General features: G+C 40.4%; 1 protein-coding gene across 3 annotated transcripts in view; it reads right to left on the reverse strand.

The window, feature by feature from the left end:
- Positions 1-8,464: 8,464 nt before the first annotated feature.
- mapkbp1 (mitogen-activated protein kinase binding protein 1) overlaps positions 8,465-21,908 on the reverse strand; it is a 141,726-nt gene continuing 128,282 nt past the window's right edge. For 2 of the 3 annotated variants that reach the window (XM_008104288.3, XM_062968149.1), the window contains 7 exons: positions 21,740-21,876; positions 20,527-20,706; positions 19,374-19,449; positions 18,132-18,433; positions 16,438-17,337; positions 13,714-13,802; positions 8,465-13,108 (listed from right to left, as the gene is read on the reverse strand). In XM_008104288.3, the coding sequence (XP_008102495.2) occupies positions 12,812-13,108; positions 13,714-13,802; positions 16,438-17,337; positions 18,132-18,433; positions 19,374-19,449; positions 20,527-20,706; positions 21,740-21,876 (1,981 nt within the window). In that variant the 3' untranslated portion in view covers positions 8,465-12,811. The remainder of the gene's footprint in view (positions 13,109-13,713; positions 13,803-16,437; positions 17,338-18,131; positions 18,434-19,373; positions 19,450-20,526; positions 20,707-21,739; positions 21,877-21,908) is intronic. The other variant, XM_062968150.1, reaches the window with a different exon arrangement.

Below are 21,908 nucleotides of genomic sequence, written 5' to 3' on the forward strand. Positions count from 1 at the left end.
ATGCAGCATGACACCACTGCCACGGCTCAAGTGGAACCCTGGGAGTTGTAGTTTGGTGCACTCTTTGACAGAGAAAGCGCAAGGCCTTGTAACAGGCATAGGCAAACTTGGGCCGTCCCTCCTGGGGTTTTGGACTTCAACTCCCACCATTCCTAACAGCCTCAGGCCCTTTCCTTTTCCCCCTCAGCCGCTTAAGCCGAAGAGCCGGTGTTGTCCGTAGACTCCTCCAAGGTCATGTGGGATGACTGCATGGAGCGGCGTTACCTTCCCGCCGGAGCAGTACCTATTGATGCACTCACATTTGCATGTTTTCAAACTTCTGGGTTGGCAGAAGCTGGGGCCAACAGTCAAGGCTTTCTAGTCAATGTTTTCAATACATTTTGGTGCTAAATTCGTAAATACAGTCATTACTACATAGCATTACTGCACATTGAACTACTTTTTCTGTCAAATTTGTTGTATAACATGATGTTTTGGTGCTTAATTTGTAAAATCATAACCTAATTTGATGTTTAATAGGCTTTTCCTTAATCCCTCTGTCATGGAACCCAGTTACAGGGCTTTGGTAATTCAGCCCTGCAACTGGGAGTCATAACATAAACAAGCACCTGGCAGAAGAAGATAGAATACGCCTGGGAACTGGGAACCGAAAGTGTAAACAATTGTAATTGGTTTAGTGTGTGAAAATGGTAGTAATGTGATATTGGAGGTGGGGCTTGATGATGATATTTACGTGTGGTGTTACGTAGCATCAGAAGTTATAAAAATAGTTGTATGTAAACATTAAGTCATTCTTGACTTTTCCAAAGTCGTGTATTCTTCAATAAAGATTGTGTTTGAGAGCAGCTATCTTTGATCTGCGTTCAGACTGATCCTTTGGAGTGAGCAGGACAATTAAGTCAAGAATCCAGTTCTCACCCTCCTGCAATTTTGCAGTGAAGTGAAAATGAGCAGGGAAGGAGATCAAAGCCATGACGGAGCAAAGGGGCCTCCGCTGGGAGCTCAGCCGTTGGCGGGAGAGACATTGCAAGCCATAGCTTCCTCTACGGGGTACCCCAAGCCGGACGGCGTGACTCAGAGGATTCCCAGAGGGGGAAGAGGCGCTCCGGCGGCGGCAGAAACCAGTTGGGGATCTGGAGGAAGCATGCCGGAGACCGTGGCCCTGCGGCTATCCATCCTGGAAACTCATTTATCCAGGCTGTCGGATACCGTGGGGAGAATAGTGCCAATATTGGAAGAGAATCTCCAAAAAGAGCACATCCGATATGGCACCGAGAGAGAGCCAAGCAAAGGAGATGATTGGAGCCAGAGGGGACAGCGAGCTTCAACGCAGAGTCCCGCGGTGGCAAGGGACGAGGAATATTGGCAAGAGCTTGAGTTCCGGGACAGAATGGCGCGCGAAGTGGAGCGCCAGCAAACTCGGGGAAGTCTGAGGCCGCCAACCCCAACAGAACTCCCAACCCTCCGAATGGGAATCGGAGTAGAAAGACCACTGGGGCCAGGGATCGGGTCCAGTGGATTAGCAGATGAATGCGGAGAGCAGCAGGAGATCCAGGAAGAGGAGGAGGATGTGCCATACGACGAGGAAGGGCGAGATGCGGGGGCTACAACGAGGCCAATATGCGGATGGGGTGAAGGGCCGACAGCGGCGGCAGGATTTCGGGAGCCGCGCGGAATGACCACCGGAGTGGGGCGCGGCGTATTCCAAGGGGCCATCCAAGGAAACCCGATGCAACCCTTCCCCATGCCTCCCAGACTACACCAACGGGCCGCTGAATGGATGCCAAGAAGGGAAGATCTCAAGCTAGAATACGGAGGGGAATCAGATGAACTGAACTTTTTTCTAATTAGCATCAGAGGATACATGGAAGACAACGCACACACATTTCCCTCCGAAGCAAGCAGGGTTCGAGCCATCGGCAACACACTAAAGCGAGGAGCGGCCAGCTGGTATGTGCAATTACATGCCAGACGCGACCCATGCCTGAGGTCGGTGCCCCGCTTCCTCGCCGCACTGGAAAACCGGTTCAGAGACCGGCTAGAGCAATTGAGGGCTCGAGACCAGCTGAAAGGAATAAAACAGAGGGACAAAACGGTGCCCGAGTACGCAGAGGAATTCCTCCACCTCGCGGAAAGGGTCCCGGAGTGGTCTGAAGTGACCAAAGTGGAATTATTTAAAGAGGGACTACGCCCCGAGATTTTCAGCTGGGCAGCGCACAGAGACGACCCCGAAACGCTACAGGGATGGATTCAACTAGCGGGGCGCGTTGAATCCACCCTGGCCCAAGTAAAGCGCTTCAGGAGCAGCGGCGGCCAGCAAAGACCGGTGGCGAGAGGTCGAGGAGAGACGAGGAAGCAGGAAAGACCCGGAGGGAGGCCGGGGATTCCCTCCAGAGGGGATGACAACAAACCTAAACTGGGATGCTTTGTGTGTGGGAAGACGGGCCATCGAGCGGCAGAATGCTGGGCCCGGAAGGGGGAGCCGCCAAAACCCTCAAAGCCCAAACCTGCAACCGGGAGGCGTGCGGAGGAGGAGGTGCAAGCCCCAGAACCCTCAGAAAAATTGGTGAGTCGGGACAAACGCATGATAGTAGTGCCAATTTGCCTCTCGGGGCTGGAGAATCGGGCCACCTGCAAGGCATTTGTGGATTGTGGTTGTTCCAGGAATATTATAACTCCGGAATTAGCAGGAGCGTTGAAATGCCAGCAGATGGCGCTTGACTCCCCAATTGCGTTTTCTCAGCTAGACGGCTCAGTTGCAACTGGGGAAGTATCTACCAAGGAAATACGGGAGGTCCCATGTAAGATAGGCAAATGGGAAGGAAGAATATCCTTTGTGATAGCCCCTATTGCCACATACCATGTAATATTAGGGATACCATGGCTTGAGCAAGCAAATCCTGAAGTAGATTGGAGAGGAAAGAGTCTAGCATTTAAAGAACAGCAGACACAATGGGAGATAAGCAAGATTGCAGAAGAGGAGGACGAGGGAGATGAAGAAGGTGAAATAGACCCACAGCTGTTGCCACCTGAATACAGAGACTTTGTGGATGTGTTCAATCAGAAAGAGGCAAGTAAATTACCCCCCAAAAGGAATGTAGAAGTAGAAATTGAAATAACCCCAGGAGCAAACTTACCAAAGCCAAAAGTGTATCCCATGTCTGTGCAGGAAAAGGAGGAATTGAGGAAATACATTGATAAAAACCTGGCGCGAGGCTTCATTAAGCCATCCAATTCCCCTCTCGGGGCCCCAGTGTTATTCAGGAGAAAGAAAGACAACTCCCTAAGATTGTGCATTGATTATCGAAATTTAAATGCAATTACTAAGGACAATAAATACCCTATGCCCTTAGTAAAGGATTTAATCACCGTATTGAAGAAAGGGAGCATATTTACTAAACTTGATTTAATTGAAGCATATCATAAATTACGGATCAAACCGGAGGATACTTGGAAAACTGCATTTTCCTGCGCATTCGGCCATTTTGAATATAAAATTTTGCCTTTCGGTTTAAAAAATGGAGGCGGCTGCTTTATGCAGCTTATAAATGAAATACTACACCCGTTATTGTACAGAGGGGTATTCATATTCCTTGATGATATCTTGATTGTATCTGAAGATAAGGAAAAGCACGTAAAATTGGTCCGGGAAGTGTTGCAGAAACTAAGAGAAGCAAAGCTGTACGCGAAACTGTCCAAATGTGAATTTAATAAAACTCAAATTGACTTTCTGGGGTATCGGATATCTCCAGAAGGGTTAGCTATGGATCCAGCTAAAGTATCAGATGTAAAAGAATGGGGAGTGCCACAAACAAGGAGGCAATTGCAATCGTTTCTGGGTTTTGCAAATTTTTACAGATCCTTCATAAAAGGCTTCGCACAAATAACTGCACCCCTTACTGAACTTTTAAAAACAAAAGGGAAAGGAGAGACAGCAAAAGTAAAAGCTCCGGGCGCCAAACTAAGTTGGACGCCAGAATGCCAAAAGGCATTTGAAACCCTAAAAGAATGCTTCACAGAGGGACCCATTCTAAAACACCCCGATATCAGGAGCCCGTTCATAATCCATTGCGATGCATCAGACTGTGCGTATGGGGCAGTACTATTGCAAAAGGATCAAAATGGGAACTTAAAACCCTGTGGATATTTGTCCCGGAAGTTCAGCGAAGCTGAAAAATGTTGGCCGATATGGGAAAAAGAGGCACTAGCCATACTAAAAGCCTTAGAATGCTGGCGGCACTTTCTCGAAGGAAGCGGAATCCCATTTGAAATTTGGTCTGACCATAAGAACCTCCAGTATCTAAAGTCTCCTCGAAAATTGTCCCCCAAACAGATTAGATGGGCACAATACTTCAGCAGGTTCGATTTCCAATTAAAGTTTTTTCAAGGGAAGCAGAATGTCTTGGCAGATGCCCTTTCACGCATGCCTCAACACGAAGGAATAACCGCAGCAAAAGAGGGAACAATATTCTCTGATAAACAATGGGGCTTAGCTGTCAGGACCAGAGCACAAACCCAAAAAGAGAACACTGCTATGGTTGAACTCGGCGGGGAAGATAATTGGGGAAACGAACTGAAACAGTCTTATGAAGGAGACCAGTGGATCACATCCAATGCAGAACAGGGGGAGCAAAAGGGAGGATTTTGGTTTGTGAACAAGAAACTGTATATCCCAGCAACATTAAGGATCAAGATTTTGCATCGTTTTCACAACAACCAGAGCGCTGGTCATACAGGAATTACAAAAACAACAAAAGCAATAGCAAAACATTGCTGGTGGCCAGGGATGAGGAAGGACATAAAGAACCATGTGGTTCAATGTGATGATTGTGCCAGAAATAAATCGAGAGGAGGGAAACCAATGGGATTATTACAAACAGTAGCAGAGCCTACCAGACCTTGGGAATGTGTAGCTATGGACTTTGTGGGGGAACTACCAGTTAGCAAAGGACATCGTTATATTTGGACGGTATTAGACCTGTTTTCTAAACAGGCCCACTTTATAGCACTGCCGAAACTACCATCAGCCGAGAAACTAGCTGAATTGTACATAAACCACATTTACAAACTGCATGGATGTCCCAGTAGAGTAGTCAGTGACAGAGGAGTACAATTCACAGCGAAATTTTGGGAAAAATTCTTGGAAATGCTAGGAGCAGAAAGGAGTTTAAGTTCTGCTTTTCACCCCATGACAAATGGGGCGGTAGAACGTACTCAGCAGACACTTGGGCAGTTCCTTCGAATGTACTCTAACATGAGACAAAATGACTGGTCTCGGTGGTTGGCTTTTGCAGAACTAGCTTTTAATTCGACTATACATTCAGCAACAAACAAAACCCCCTTTGAAGTAGTTTACGGGTATGAAATACAGCCTCTGCCCCAGCTGCCAAGATGGGCAGAGAATGAGGGAACAGAAGGGGGGAAATGGAAAACACAAATGATGGAATGCTGGAGTCAAGTGACTGCATCCTTAAAGGAAGCACATAAAATGTATAAAGTGTTCGCAGATAGGAAGAGGGTGGAAGGTGATAAATTGGAGAAAGGAGATTTAGTGTGGTTAAGTACCCAAAACATCAAACTGGGGCTACCTTCGAAAAAATTGGGCCCTAAATATATTGGACCATTTAGAATACAGGGTGTTATCAATGAAGTGACTTTCCAGTTGGCATTGCCAAAAAGTTTAGGGAAAATACACCCTGTTTTCCATCGTAGCTTACTGAAAAAATATATGGGTACTTTGGACAAAATGGACACATAGAATTATTGTTTTATTTCAGATTTGTGACGAAGAAAGAACCGAAGAGAAGGGCGAAGAAAAGGAGGGCACCATGTCATGGAACCCAGTTACAGGGCTTTGGTAATTCAGCCCTGCAACTGGGAGTCATAACATAAACAAGCACCTGGCAGAAGAAGATAGAATACGCCTGGGAACTGGGAACCGAAAGTGTAAACAATTGTAATTGGTTTAGTGTGTGAAAATGGTAGTAATGTGATATTGGAGGTGGGGCTTGATGATGATATTTACGTGTGGTGTTACGTAGCATCAGAAGTTATAAAAATAGTTGTATGTAAACATTAAGTCATTCTTGACTTTTCCAAAGTCGTGTATTCTTCAATAAAGATTGTGTTTGAGAGCAGCTATCTTTGATCTGCGTTCAGACTGATCCTTTGGAGTGAGCAGGACACCCTCCTTATTATCCACCATTTTCGCTTATCCAACGTTCTGCCAGCCCATTAATGTTGGATAAGTGAGACTCTACTGTACTTTATTTCCCATACCACCAGACTTCGCCACAGCATCGCGTGGCTGGGCACAGCTAGTGTTGAATAATAAGGAAGGATTAAGGAAAAGGCTATTAAACATCAAATTAGGTTATGATTTTACAAATTAATCACCAAAACATATTTTAAAAAATTGACAGAAAAAGTAGTTCAATATGCAGTAATGCTACATAGTAATTACTGTATTTACGCATTTAGTACCAAAACATCACAATGTATTGAGAACATTGACTACAAAAACATTGACTACTAAAAGACAGACTGCGTTGGATAATCCAGAACGTTGGATAAGCGAATGTTGGATAAGTGAGACTCTTCTGTACTTTATTTACCATACCTCCAAATTTTGCCACAGCAATGCGTGGCCGGGCACAGCTAGTGGGCTTATAAAAATGTTCAGTTAAGGATGATTGAATGATAATGGGTGGGAAATGTAATTTGTGTTTTACCTGGCTATGATAGCTTCAAATCACAGCAAGAGATGACTGACCTGCCCACAATGGGCTCAGGATAGATCTGTGCTCTCTACTTCGTTCATCCGCTGAGGTGCTTTGATCCATTTGTGCTTTTCCTGCATGGCAGGGGGTTGGACTAGATGGCCCACATAATCTCTTCCAACACTATTATTCTATGATTCCACTTGAGTCATTAAGAACCTCATCTGACACATTCCCCATTGATTTCTCCACACTTGTAAAACTGTTCACAGAATTCCATGGAACCCATCATGTGACACAAAACTACTTCTGCTAATCATCCATGGTACTTCGACAACACATGGTACTTTTGTTTGTGAACCGTTTTACAACTGGAGAAATGGGGGGAGGAATAGAGCCAGAGAGAAATAGTCTTCTGAGATTTGTGTAGAAAAGGGAGAATGCACTTATTTACCCGTGGGATGGGATCTGTCCAATTCCCCCATGGTGCTTCATTTCCATGACGTAGAGGAATTGGTGTCTCTAGGGCAGTCTTGTAGTAAGCATTCATGCTCCAGTTCTCTGCAAAACTCCTGCTGTGTGATCCTTTCATTACAGTAATTTTTTTAAAAAAAACTAAATTTAATCATTAGAAATAGCACCATTTTGAGATATCACTGCTTTGCTGTAGCTGTTATTTTTTCCTTCATTGAAACCATGATTTTCAAAATTGCGCAATTGCTTTCTTGTTATTTTTTTAACCAATTATAGAAAGTACTAAGCCCTGGAAGAATTTGTAGTACTGTAACCATAAAAAAAAAGGGGGGGGGAGAATGCAGAGTGATAGCTGAGAATGTGGATGATTCTGGAAGATATCGTTTAAAATAATGGACATGTCATGGTTTTGAAAAATGATATGATTCTATTTTTAATGCAATGGGACAATATGCTGTAGTAAGACAATGATCCCCCCATGCTTTACACAACTCATGTGTTGAGGTCCTAAGCCAAGGCTTGCCTTCTGGATTTTAAGACATGGAACCAGAGATTGCAGCAGCTATATTTACTTTGCATCTTTGAGAAAAATCTGAAGAAAAGACCTGTGTCCTTGTGCCTCAGAATAATCTCTGAGTAAGTAGTACCCATAATGTTTGCTTATTCTTGTAATCATCATCATTTGTGTTCAGTATATGGTCTGGTGCTAGTTCCTCTCAGGCTGGATCTGCACTGCTATATAATCCAGTATCTGATCCCAGGTTTTCTGCTTGGAAATGGATTACATCAGTCTACACTGCCATTATAACCCAGTTCAAAGCAGATAATCTGGAATCAGAAAGTGGATTATATTGCAGTGTAGGTCCAGCCTCAGTATTTCAGAGCTTTGAGGCACTGATGTCTGAAAGCAATGTCAAAATCAGTCAAGGGTCACTCTTTCCAACTACCTTCATAAAATACTATGAGCTGCAGTGGTGCAATGGGTTAAATCCTTTTGCCGGCTGAACTGCTGACCTGAAGGTTGGGTTGCTAATCTGAAGGTTGCCAGTTCAAATCCACAAGACGCAGTGAGCTCCTGTCTGTCAGTTCTAGCTTGCGGGGACGTGAGAGAAGCCTCCCAGCAAGATGGTAACACTTCGGGGCGTCCCCGGGCAACGTCTCTGTAGACAGCCAATTCTCTCACACCAGAAGCCACTTGAAATATGTTCTCAAGTCGCTTCTGACATAATAAAAAAGTAATTTACTAACATTGACGGAGGTAACGGAGAACATTTTGTAACAAAGGATCACACTTTTATTGAAACTATTTAAGACACAGAGTACAAATGAATACAGAATTTTAAAATAGCCCCTCAAAGGTGGCTCACAGTGCAAAAAACCCCACAAACATAAACAGTCATTTCAAATAATTAAAAAGGACATTTTAAAAGGTTCTTTTTGCTTCCTTAAAGCCAAGGTAGAAAACACACATTTATAAATAAAAAAGTTCATGTTTGTTATCTCATTTTAAACAAATGGAGTATAGGGAAAGGAGTATTGAAAGAACACCGTAAAAGTAATTCTCATCTGGTGCCTAGGCTCATGGGACATGCTGAGTAAACATGGCTTATTCCTAAAATTGCTGCCGCATGCATCACTATCTGTGATTTACAGCAGATTAGCTTCATTTATAAGCAGCCCAGCTCCAGAATATTATATACAAAACAATACAGGTTTCTGGATAACTCTAGTTTTATTTCCAGAAGGGAAAAAAACCCAGTCCAGACAACAGTACCTTTAGGATCACATGACAGCTATTCTCCTCTTATTATGCTTTTAAAGATTTAAAACACTGAATACAAGAAGACACTGAATAATGTCTGGTTTATATCTCCCAACATTATTCCCAATTTGTTTGTTTGTTTGTAGAAGAAATATCTTAATTTTGAATCACTGGAATGAAAGGAAAGGCTAACTGTTGCAACAATTAGATGAACATTCAACAAAAGAGGAAAAGGTTATATAGTCAAGACAGGGACAGGGAAGTGGTAAATAGCAAAACATCCATATCTACTAGCACCAGTAACATATACAACTGGCTGGAATTAACCCAGCACAGCTTCCAAAAACACAGACTGTATTTCTCTAAGAAAAAGGGGAGGCCATTTTGTCTCATTCAGGTGCATTAGTACTTAAATGTTCTCTTTTCTAACAGTTCTCCTTGAAATGAAAAACAGAATGTTATAAGAACAAAACTGAAATCACACTGTTCAGATATAATTTCAGAAAGCAGGGAGTTTTTATGAATTTTGCCTTCTGAGATGGTCCTATGTTCTTAAACAGACTTTTGCCATTTATCTTTATACACTAAAATGGCACATACACATAAGAAGTGAACAGAAGTGTGCCAGTTTCAGCAACTGCATGCATTTATATTTCTCCACTTTGTAGGTGTCTAGTTAGGCTTTTCTAAAAGGGCAAACGGAACATGCACAACGAAGACAAAAACACTTGCATGCATTTCAAAATAATAGGCATAGCTTCATGACATCTGACTCCCCACTCAGTTTTGTAACAGATATTTTATATGATGTGCCCAAGTCAATTATCTATGACAAAAAAATAGAGTGCTACAACCAAAGGTGAATAGCTATGGAATATTCTTTTAGACTGAAACATTTTTCTTAAGCATCAAGTGTACGTTCCTCCTGCTTCTTCAGCCACAGATTTCTTTGGATGGAAAACCAGGGCACAAAGAATCTCATTAGCGTCAAGCTGTTTTGGGAAACTGACTTTCTGAAGATGTTAGCCCCCAAAGGTATTCCAAATTATGGATATACGTGGGAAAATAAAGGGTACATTATCAAACTTTCAAAATCAACATGTCTTTTCATCCACTTAACTTGTATTGCATCTTTCCCATCAGAAAAAAAATCATTCACAATTTGATCTTTAATAATCACCACATTCTTAGCCATACTACTACTTTTCTAGAAGCTGTGGGTCAGGATACATATTGTAATGTTAGCCCATAGCTCTTTGCATGTCTACATACTCAAGACCACCCAAAACTACAATTCTTGTTCACTCTTGGAACCCATTTTTATTATTTTCCCACCTTGATCCATGCAAGTATACAGTACCCATTTTTTTTTTAAAAAAAACACTTTGATGAGAACTAGCTACTGAAAACCCTGCTTTGACACTAATGCAGAATTTACATGATACTGCATTTCATCCTAGACAGTTCCTGATGAATCATTAACTAGGTAAGTACTGCAGTATCAATAGTACTGAGGTATAGTCAAACAAATTTTTTATTTTGCTGTTAAACCAATGCATTCAATGACTTCAGGTGTTAAATCAATACCAAGTTCCTCCATCTCTCTTTATTTTTGCCATACAACTGTTGGAATATGACTCTTACCTGAGTATATGTGTGTCCCAGAACAGGAAAGTTTCCTGAACACTAGACACTTCACAGTCTCAATGTGAACAGATAAAGGTATTCTACCTACTAAGACATACAAAGAAAAGCCACTCTAATGTTCACATGAAAGGAATACCTTTCAGATGCAGCAAACAGATGCCTTTGTGATACATACTGGTTATAACACACCATGCCCTAACCCTTTTCATGTTCACTCATGGATGGAAAGAACTAGCAGAACCTACATTCTAGTGAGTGTGTTTTAATTGCCATTCAAGCATATTCAAAGAAATATTTGACCAAGACAGCTAGAAAGATCTAGGAGGGACACATTAAAAAGTACAAAAAACATTCTAAGTCCCAGCCTTGGAGTGCATTAAGGACAGTCAGCTGGCCGGCCAGCCAAAAGAAGAGGGCTGCTCTGCAGGCCACTCAGCACTGGAGCGTTACAAAATGTGAGCTGGATAAGAAGCTACACTGCAGGATACCAGCCCTGTAATGCAGTGAAAGACATTGCTCACACTACAGCTTCAAAAGTGCAAGTGGAAAAAGCTATTCAGAAAGCACTAGATCAGCCATGTTCAATGACAACACTGACAACAGTAGATGGAGCTGTTCTCTGACCGGGAGAAGCAGCAATACAAACTTATTGGTCAGTCATGCTTCGTCACTATCACTTATTTGGGACTATGATAAGACTGACAGTTCAGTAAACTGGCACTTGTGCAATCACCCAAGCAGAGCAAGATTGAAAATGAGGGTATAGTAAATGAAGAAAAATACTTGTATGACCCTTCTAAGAAGCCTTGCAATTTTCCTTTATGATTAGCAGAAAAGGAACAGCAAGTTCTTCCTTGTTTAATTGAAAACAGAAATGGACTAATTGCTATCAACTGGATATTACTAACGACAATATACAGTCTCATTTCAATAGGCCACTCACACAGAAAAACATTTCCAAAGATCTTATAGAAGAAGAAATGGAGATAATTACATATCATTCAATATGTAGTTCTTGTGTCATTCACGCTTAATTTGGTATTTTATGGTTTTAGTTATGGAGAAAAACAAAAGAATCCCACTGCTGGGATATTAGGTACCTATCATGCAATATTATGAACTACCAGGTTCTCTTCATTGTTTAGATTCATATAAATTGAAATCAAAACTGTAAATAAAACCTTTAGGTATGTTGTCATAAATTCAACCTTTTCCCAAACTCCCAAATCTCTGATATTAATATTAAGAGGACGCCATATATCTGCAATTGAATACAACTACTAAGAACAGGTTCTGAAAATACTTCAATTATTTTGCAAGTTTTGGTGCTTGACAAGAGGCCATGTTTTCTATAAAACCTGAAAAAATTATCAACAGTTTCTGTAAAAAAAACCCATCTCTTTTGCCAATAGCTTGTAACAGATCTCCAAAGCTTAGTCCAAAGGGTATACTGTCCTGTGGAAGCAGCAAATATAGGTAAAACATAGGTTTAATTTTAAAATAATAATAATAATAATAATAATAATAATAATAATAATAATAATAATAATAATAATAAAAATCAAAGCTGAGAAAACAAAACTGTAAAATACATTTAAAAAAAACACCCTATGCATGATAAATCCAGATATAAGGAAGTAAAACCCATCATGGCAGGCTTCACCATACATAGTTCAATGTTCCTGCCAACTAGTCTATCAATACATTTGTTGCAACAAAACTTGTCTCTTATGACAGAATGTAGGAAAGATGCAGATACAGATGCAGGTTAGAAAATGTATGTGAAAAGTTTAGAGCAATAGTCACCAAATAAATTAATAAATAAAAAATTTAACAATCTGTACAGGGATCAAGACAATGCAGTAGAGGACTGGTTGGTGTCATCTTGATCTTCTGTGACATCAAGGTTTTCAAAATGGGCCACAGTTTATTTGTTTGATCCTGTGAATTCTTAAAAATTATGGCTGGAAGAAAAGTTCCTAAGGAGTTTTTCTAAACAGTCTAAAAAGAAGTGGGCACTGAAAAATTAGTACCGTGACCAGCACATATCTGAAAACAGATGCTTGGTAAGAACTGCTTCTTATAAAAGACAAGATTTCTCTTTCCTGTACAGAAACAAAACATTCCTCCAAGTTTTCCACCATGAATCTGCCCAATGTTTTTTTTTTTCCTGTGTGGCTACCAGTGTATTTATGGGCCATAGAACTTCTCACAGTTTTTTATCCATACGTCGCTCAACAGCTTGTAGCAACAGCTCCGAATATTGTTCCAACAAAGCAAGAGTTTGCTCATCTCCAAAATGTCGAGGACTGGATAAAGCTGAACCACTACCTTCACTCAGAGGCATTACAACTGCATCTTGTGGCTTCACCAATGCTTCTTTTCCCCTTTGAAGCTCTTTTCCATCCTTTAGGGAATCTAGTTCTTTCTTCATCACAGAGAAGGTATCTGTTAGAAGACCAGCAATTTCATCTTTGTCAGCTGAAGTCCCCATGTCAGCAGAAACCTACAAATGGATCGTGGTAATGATGGAGAGAGAGAGAGAAAAAAAACACTTTTTTCTTTACAGCTACAATCTGTAGAAACATACTTGCCCTAGATTTTACATGAATAGCTGTACTGTTCCCCATTCATTTCAAGACAACTCTCTGTATCAAGGAAACATAACTATTAGGTTGTCAAGCATATTTTTCCAAGTCCAGTTTTGTGGACCTCAGATGTCAAAAATGTTTTCAAAATGTTTTTGTTCCAAAATGGCCCCAGAGGTCATTTTAAGTTTTACTGGCAGGCTGATGTGGCCGCCTAGAATCTCACATCTGCCCAACCCTTCCCTAAATATTTGGCCAAGTTTGTAACTGAGAGGAAATGTTATACTAAACTATATATTTATCTGCTGATCAGCGAATCATAATACAGACTGTTATGGCTTATCAACAGGGGGCTCTTATTGCAATTACACCCCACGTATAAAGACACACATGCAAAAAATAAGCACAGCTGCCTGCTCCTAAATGGAAAGTTAAAGTAAGTTTTTCTGGCTTGTTTAATATACATAATTGCACAGTAGCGTTTACAATTAAGCTGATTAGCTGCAACGAAGAGATAACTTACCATATGGTACAGATGTATGGCTTTACGCATGCTGTCTTGGAGCTCAGATACAACATGCCTGCAGTGCTCCACACTGATAGAAGAACCTCCTGTGATGAAAGGAGATGGGATAGAGACATGCTAACACATATACTAAACAATGGACAGAACACCATCCCATCCCCATTGTCTTGCTAGGTAACAACATTGCTGGAAACGGAGCCACTTCATGCACAATTACAGTAATGGTACCATAAATGTCTTTTAAAGAAATATCTCTTTCTGCAAATTATCTTCAAGTCATTCATCATGTGAAATAGGCCATTCCATTCTATTCACATGCAAAATTCTGAAGAGTCGCCTTTTTGCAAATATTGTGGCTTCCTAATTTTCAACTCAGGGCTGAAACAAGGAATTAATTCAATTTGTCCAAGATATCATCATAGCTCTACAATGAATCCTGTTCAAAATACAATTTCTCCTGATGAAGGCCTGTATTGGGAGTTTTCCTATACTTGTATGTTATATGGAATGAGTTAATGAAATTGCCTGGAATGGCAGTGGGAACTGAAGCCAGATGTCATCATCACTTGCAATGAGTGCATATTTGGGGATACAGTAGCATTTCCTGCATTCAGGGAAGGCTACGCATTGCATTTCTTCTGCCAGACACAGTTTTGGACTTACCTCCTTTCAGTGAGGAGGTATATACAAAACAATGGTATAAACAGAAATAGTCTACAAAAGTCAAATTCAGGTGCAGCAGTCCCGCTGCGAATTTAATTAAGAAAATAGTGTGCTATATCTATGTGAAATTTAGGAAATGTTGGCCTAAGCATTACATTCAACTTGGGCAACGTAACAGTATGTTTGTTTACACTGCAGTCTTAATAGGATGAGAAGGAAGTTTCTGGAGAAGCATATTTTGGAAACATCAGTATCTTTCATGAATGAGAGGCAGACCATTTCATCTTTTTAGCTGCTGTACCTTTAACCCAACAGGGGTTAGCAAATAAAGACTAACATATAGAGATAGGTATTGTGTCCTGATGATTATCAACTCACTTGAGAAAACTACTGAAAATTCACCTCCTAACTACCAAATAATGTATTGAAACTAGAGAACTGCATGCTTCTGAGTATGGCAGAATGAATCGAAGGAGAAGCGTTGATTTGGTATTATTTGTATGCAAAGTACAAAGGAAAAAAAGGTTAATGGCACAAGTTAATATCAGATCCACATATACTTGTTAACTTATAGTGTGAATACAACAGCTTGTGCTTGGTCGCTTATTATTATTTCCGGTTTAGAATACTAATTGTTCTTTTTGTATCATGATTGCTATATTGAGAATAGCGAATGCCTACGTGCTCATCAACAGGTGATTTGCTAAAGTTATTTAAGTGCTGTAAATTCTTGAATGAATTAACTGTAAGGCTTCTGAGGAAGTGAGAAGGCACTTGTGAATATGAATATCAGATGTCTGTTGTAGTAACATACTTCACATTCCGAAGTATTTTCCTTCATGTATTTCAATGCAAAACGTCATGGAATATTGTGTGCACTTTTGGTAGATGGAAAAAGACTGAGAGCAGCTATGTTAGGTAACTTTGCACCAAAGTTACATGCAAGCATGTGCCAACGTTACATGCAAGCCAACAGCAGAGCAGAAAATAAGAACTCAGTCCCCTTCTGATAGTTACATTAACAGTTTTAGGCTATTATTTGCAAAATTGCATCCAATAAAGCCTGATACACCAAAACAGCACAATTAAGATTAAATGTTAACACTATTTTGTGATAATACGTTAGGAGAATCTTTCTCCAAAGTTGAGATTTATCTTTTTTTTTTTTTAGCAAAGTTGTGATGTTTTATTCATTAGGAGGTACTTTCCATAATGTGTTACAAATGTATTTTATCACTTATTATTTCATAGTAAAATGGCAGCTTTTAAAAAATATAGCAAACTTTTCTCAATCTCTCCCCCATGACCTCTTATTTATTTCTCATTTTAGTTTATGAAAGGAGAGGAAGTGCAGATCAATATTTTATTTTAAGAAATCTTTAGCCTCCCCATCCCAGCAAGCCCTTTTAATGCAAGTTCCAATATAAATTAGTTCAAATAGTTGGGGTAGTATGTGGGACAGTCTCCCCATGAACAAATTTGAGAAAATGGGAGCTTACTCCCATTTGTGCAATCATAAACTATTTCCTTCATAACAATGGTTACACGGCTTTTAAAAAATGTAAGTTTTTCTGGCCAAGAGGGCCATTTTTAAATGTACATTTGAACAAAATTTACAGCTCTTAATTCAATCAATATATCGAGATACTTTATGCCATTAAACTACAAGAAAAAATAGAACAGAAAAATTAAGCACCATTGGACACAATTTTCTTTCCCCAATGTACAAAATGATTTTACAGTTATTATGTGTCTATTCTCATGCTATTTTACTTGCCTCTTGCAAGTAGAAAAAATGTGTAAACCACAGCACTTGCATGCACCAACACAGAAGACAAGACAGATTGGGAGAAGAAACTGGGAGGACAGAAAAAACAAGATGAATGCCAGGCTGAAATGTCTCACCATTGAAATGATGGCTTATAGAACGAGACAGGTGCAGACAGGACGAGACAGGCCAGAAGCTGGACGTAAAGAAATGTGATGGAAGTGTGAAGCGGTTCAGAAAGACAGGAGACAGAAGGGGGAAGAAGATTAGAGATGGATATCCGTGCACACCTGAGTCCTGCGCTATGGCTCCAAGAGCCGTGGGAGACCTCAGCTCACTTGGTTCAAAAGAGCAAAGCTCATGCAGACTGTCTGGCACACAACAAGGGCTTGCAACTCTCTCTCTGCATCCTGCTGGTTGTTGTTCTGGAGATTTTTGATGCAGACCATCTGAAAACTCCTTTGGCCTGGAATTAGGACCTGGTGACTCAGGTTGGACTTTGGTCCGCAATGACATCTGGTTCTCCTTTAAAGTGTGCGTAGAGGGACTTGCTGGGCTAGCTTTAGGCACTGATGCCTGGATTTCCAACTTGGAAGGCCATTCTTCCGTGAACAAACATTTCTTTCTACCAACTCCAGCAGGTGACTGGGGAGACTCTGACTCTAGCAATGTTTTTGATCTGGCAGTTGGTGAGAAAGAAGCCAATGTTGGTCTGTCAGGTAGAGGTTTGGGGATGTCAAGGATCAAATGGCCACGGTTAGAGGCTAACTTGCTGTGAAAGGACTTGGGTGATGAAGAACTTGTGCTCTGCTGAAGAGCAGGCTTCCCTGGACCACTTTCTTTCATAGGTAGCTTATTCTTCTCAGTGTCCACTAAAGGACTTAAGAGTGTCTTCTCGGGTCCTTGTGGGCTGACCTTCACCTCAGTCAGGTTCTCTGAAGAGTCACCAAAGCACAGATTTTCACCCACAGATATGCTACGGGACATTTTAGCCATGAAGCTAGTAGTGGGGCTCATGTAAGACTTTGGTTTTGTAGTTTTGCTGTCTTTGGCTTGAAGAGAATTGGAGCCATCCATCTTCAACAGAGTTGTAGACAAGGGCCGATAGTTATTGGGCCTTGGATCCTTCTCACCTACCATGAGTGTCTGAGGACGCTGCCTGGCAGAAGGCATCGACCCTGGAACCTTATCTGTAGAAATGGAAGAAATAAATGCACAGAACCGGTATGGTGCAATTTGTGCAGGCAGAATAAAAACAGCTCCAGCGTCTAATAATGCTTATTATTTCATTTCAGGTTCCAGAAGATGACCAATGTTCTAGGAATAATTTTGAACAGCTATCTTTTCTTCTAGATACCCTTCTTCTAAACACAGTTGCCTAGATTTCTAATTGAAACCAGACTAGAGATAATATGACATATTATTGGGTCTTTCACATTGTGTGATCACATGAAACAAATTAGAGATCCTTGCAGATGTAGCAAATATCTGCAATAAAATTTGCCATCACACAGCAATTGACTTGGTAACAAGAGTGTTAGTAAATTATATATTAAGTGTGCCCATTAGAGTAATGCAAAGTACTCAAATGTACATGCAGATTCACACTTAAGCTACATCTGAGAAAGATCCACTACAAATGTCTTCCATACAACTGCATTAACATTAATGGCAATCCCATGACTTCAGACTAAGTTTCTACTGATGAACTTCCTTTATCGTTGCTCTAATATTTCTAACAATTTGAAATAATAGCTTTTATTAGGGAAGCAAATGAAGACTTCATCTTACTCTCAATGGTGGGAATTAGCAATGCTTTCTGTTCTGTGTATTTCCAGCTCAAGGCACCTCTGAGACATAAAGGTACCTGTATGTTGCTATGCTAATTGTGTTTCTGGGCTGACAGTTGATTGGTTTCATCTCCAAGGAGCAAGGAGCCCATTACATTTAACTATTTCATCACAATATCAAGTTATTTCCTTACCATTGTGAACAAGGTCATGAACTGATTGAGACTTTCTCATCACCAATTCCCCATCAGTATCTGGGAAAGTCCTAACAGGTCTTCCAGCACCTCTGCTGATTTCTAGAAAAGGTTTTCTCTTTCTCTGCATATAAAGTGATCTGAAGGAATGGACATCATTTTGAAAGATGCCGTTCTCTATGGCTGAGTTCTGGCCATCAATCCCATTTTTTACTAGACCTGGAGAAACGTGTCTTGACCAGGCAAGCCCTTCGCTGGGTTTTCGATCCAGTATGAGATTTGACGAAGAAAGTGATAACTGCCTGTAGAGGGGAAAAAACAGAACAGGGTATTTTATATTTTGCAATTCCTTCAATCCATTAAAAGCAAAACATAACCAATACTATAGTGGATTCATACAACCACAGCCAACTTTTATTATCAAAATCTTTCTACACAAATATTTTCCCCTTGGATGCAACATAATGGTGAGTAGGGGAACAAGTGCATATCATGCATAGGACAATTATACTGGACACATGGATTTTGTGAAAAGGGGAAGGAGGACAGGATCTAATGAGGGAAGATATGCTACAGTTAGAAACAGGGTAAGTTCCCTTGAACTCAATATACTAGTTTCCATAGTATAACATAAGATCTCTTTTGTGTACATGACACATTTGCCTGCTTTCCAAGACTGTGCAATAAAAATCTTCCTCTCCTATCTGAAAATTAGAATATTAGAAGTAACATGAAAATTTTGGAATACAGTTATGCACAACCCATATGTACTGCTCTTTTGATACTATGTTAAAAAGTAAAACAAAAGATAAATAAACACCCCTTTCCAATACACCTCTCAACCCAATCAGGTGGAACAGCTTTCTTTTTTGAGATATAAAATTCACATACAGAGTGGAGCTTAGTCAGCCAAATAAAATGTTGCTGATGTAATGAAACCAGATTAAAGCTGACCAGTAAATGGAAGTGACTGGTATGATTTTCACTGTCCAAGTTGAATGAAATGCAAAAATATAATTAAATGCATAAATGGCGAATAACAACCTTGATCAAACATAGGGTAGCCCACCCTTCCCATGTCACTCTACTAAAACAAAGGTGTAAAGAAGATGGGGAATCTTTATAAAAACAAGTCTCTTTGCCAAGGTGCACCAAGATAAAAAGGTTCAAGACCAAAAGTTGTTTTTTCTGAGCCAAAGCAAGCCCAGGACAGGTCAGTCAACTGAAAATGTGGAATCCTACCTGAGTGCTGGGGACTGGGACAGAAAACGAGAAGAAATACTGTTCTCTGTCCTCTCCAAAGTCCTATATGGTCCACCTGGAATTTCAAGGAAGAAGTGTGTTCCAGTTAGTTCAAAAGAGAAACTAGCCCATTAGCATGTCATTTTTGCTAGAAAATCTTCTGATTTACTCCTTTCAGAAAGATAGTGCAAATCCTTAATGTACTCCAATGAGATTTCTGTCTATGCATACTATCCCAGAAGTAAACACTAGTAAATTCAGGGGAGTTCATTCTCAAATAGTTAGACACAGAGTTGCAGACATAATATGAAATTTCTCCTAATGTATTACAGTATGCTCTTGTTTTAGCCCATATGGGAATTTAACGTATGTTGAGAAACCGTAACGAAAAACAGATTTTAAAAAGCATAGAAAAAATAATGTACTAAAAGCAAACCACTAATCCCTGTAGCTCCATATTACTTATTCTGACTAGCAGTGATTACAAAGGATTGTTTTTCTTGACTTTATCCTGGAGAAGCCAGGATTTGAACTAGGACCTTCCATGTGCTCTACCACTGAGCTACAGCCATTCACTGCATTTGCCTCTCCACTTAATTCTCTTCCTGTGTAGAATAAATTTTCTTACAGTTCAGTAGTCTTTTTGTTTGCCACTGCTTCTCTCCTAATTCTACAGATTATTAAATCTGAGAGAATCTCTTAACTTAAACCAGCAGAATATGAATCTCTGCTGTGTTGAGCAAATACATGCACATTTTATGAGAATTTTTACAGCTCATAGCTTTTACATTTATTTGCCCTCTTGTTTCACTGCTTATCTTCTCTCACACACTGCATCCAATGTAATGAGCTCTGGCGCACAACATTTATTGTCATTATAGATTTAGCAAACTTTTAAGGTAGTAAATAAGTAAAGGCAAATACAAGCATTTCCCCAGGTTCATAATAGAAAACAGAAAGCAATTTTGCCAGTCAGACAGAATCCTTTCAGAAAGACTTCATTTACTCCGTTACCAGATTGCAAAACATAAATGGGCTCCCCATTTATTTTTTTATCTTGTGAGAGGTACAACAGATGGAGGCACCGGTTTTAAGGCAAGTCATTGAGAAACATTATTAAATAGAAGATGTGTCACTAGTTTTGCAAGTGTACCCTTGTCACTGTCACCAGCCAGAGTTTCAAAATGCTGCTTGAGGAACTTCTCTTGATCTGGAGTCCTGGGAGCATTTCCCTCCAAGTGACCAGGGCTTACATCCTCTTCATCTTCTTCTCCCACCTGTTCATCCAAGTCTGAAGTGCCATCCACGCTGAGAGGTTCTGTGCTCTCAGAATCTAAAGTGGACAATGCAACACATACACAATTTATAGAAGATATTCCATAGATAGGGCCTGAAACTAAATGTTGCAGTATATTGAACATCCAGAGTTCTTTCATTCTGGAGAGGAGGGTAGATTTATTTTTCCCCACCTTGTCCCACCCCAACTTCTACTTTCTCTCCTGTAGTATATAGCAGCAGAACAGTGATGGAGGCTGTGTGGTCCTTCAAATGTTGTTGGACTGGAACTCTCTTAACCTGTAGATAGCACAGCTGATGGTGTGGAATGATGAAAGCTGCAGATCAACATCTGGGAGGCAATACAAAACTCAGTACAGCACTGCACGGTTCCCTTTGAGTTCTCTTGCTGCCTCCAGACATAAAGTATTTTATTGCTATGTGGAGGTGTGGGAGGGGTGAATGAACTTGGAGAACAGGGCAGGAAAAATCCCTTTTCCTTGCCTGGCTCCAGAAATTAGTTAAGTCTATGTCCCATGTAATGAGCACAAACAAGTATACATTCTGCTCACTTTATTAACTCTTCAATCCTGTGAGGTAGATCATGGTGAGAGAATGACTGGCCCAAAGTAATAAATGCATTTCCCTGCACAGATGAGACTAGAATCTAACTCTCTCAAGTTCCAGTACAGTATTTGAAGTAGGAAACTTTCCCAGGTTTCGTGTTCAAGAATGGAGTCATTAGTAGACAAAAAATAGCTAATTTAAATACATGCCAGACAAGATGTCTAGTATTCTAACTGAGCAATGTTGCACTGAAGCAAATATATGCCTTTTCATTCATGGTAGTTTTGGAACATCTACCTAGCAACAACCCATATAATGTACAATAAATCATAGGAGGATGCTGCAGATATATTAGCCAAATCAGAAATAGCAGTCTTGAGCCTCAACGGAAAATTATGAAGCAATACATTTCAAATCTACATTTCATTTTAATCTTGTGTATTTCTTTAGCACTGTATGAGTGAGGTTTTTAGAATGGAGAGTGAGATACTAACCCAAGCGAATAAACAGTTTAAATCTCTCACCTTCATTTGGACTGGATAGCCGACTGCTACTGTAATCCATGGAGCAGGCGCTGTCAGGACTGTGCTTATCTGGGCAGCCACTGTTATGGTAGCCTCTACCTAGTTTTCCATGGGGAAGAGCTTTTACCTGGAATTCACTATGAGAGAGGGGAAGAACACACTATGAGAA

Source organism: Anolis carolinensis, chromosome 1 (genome assembly GCF_035594765.1).
Source record: "Anolis carolinensis isolate JA03-04 chromosome 1, rAnoCar3.1.pri, whole genome shotgun sequence".
NCBI classification, from domain to species: domain Eukaryota; kingdom Metazoa; phylum Chordata; class Lepidosauria; order Squamata; family Dactyloidae; genus Anolis; species Anolis carolinensis.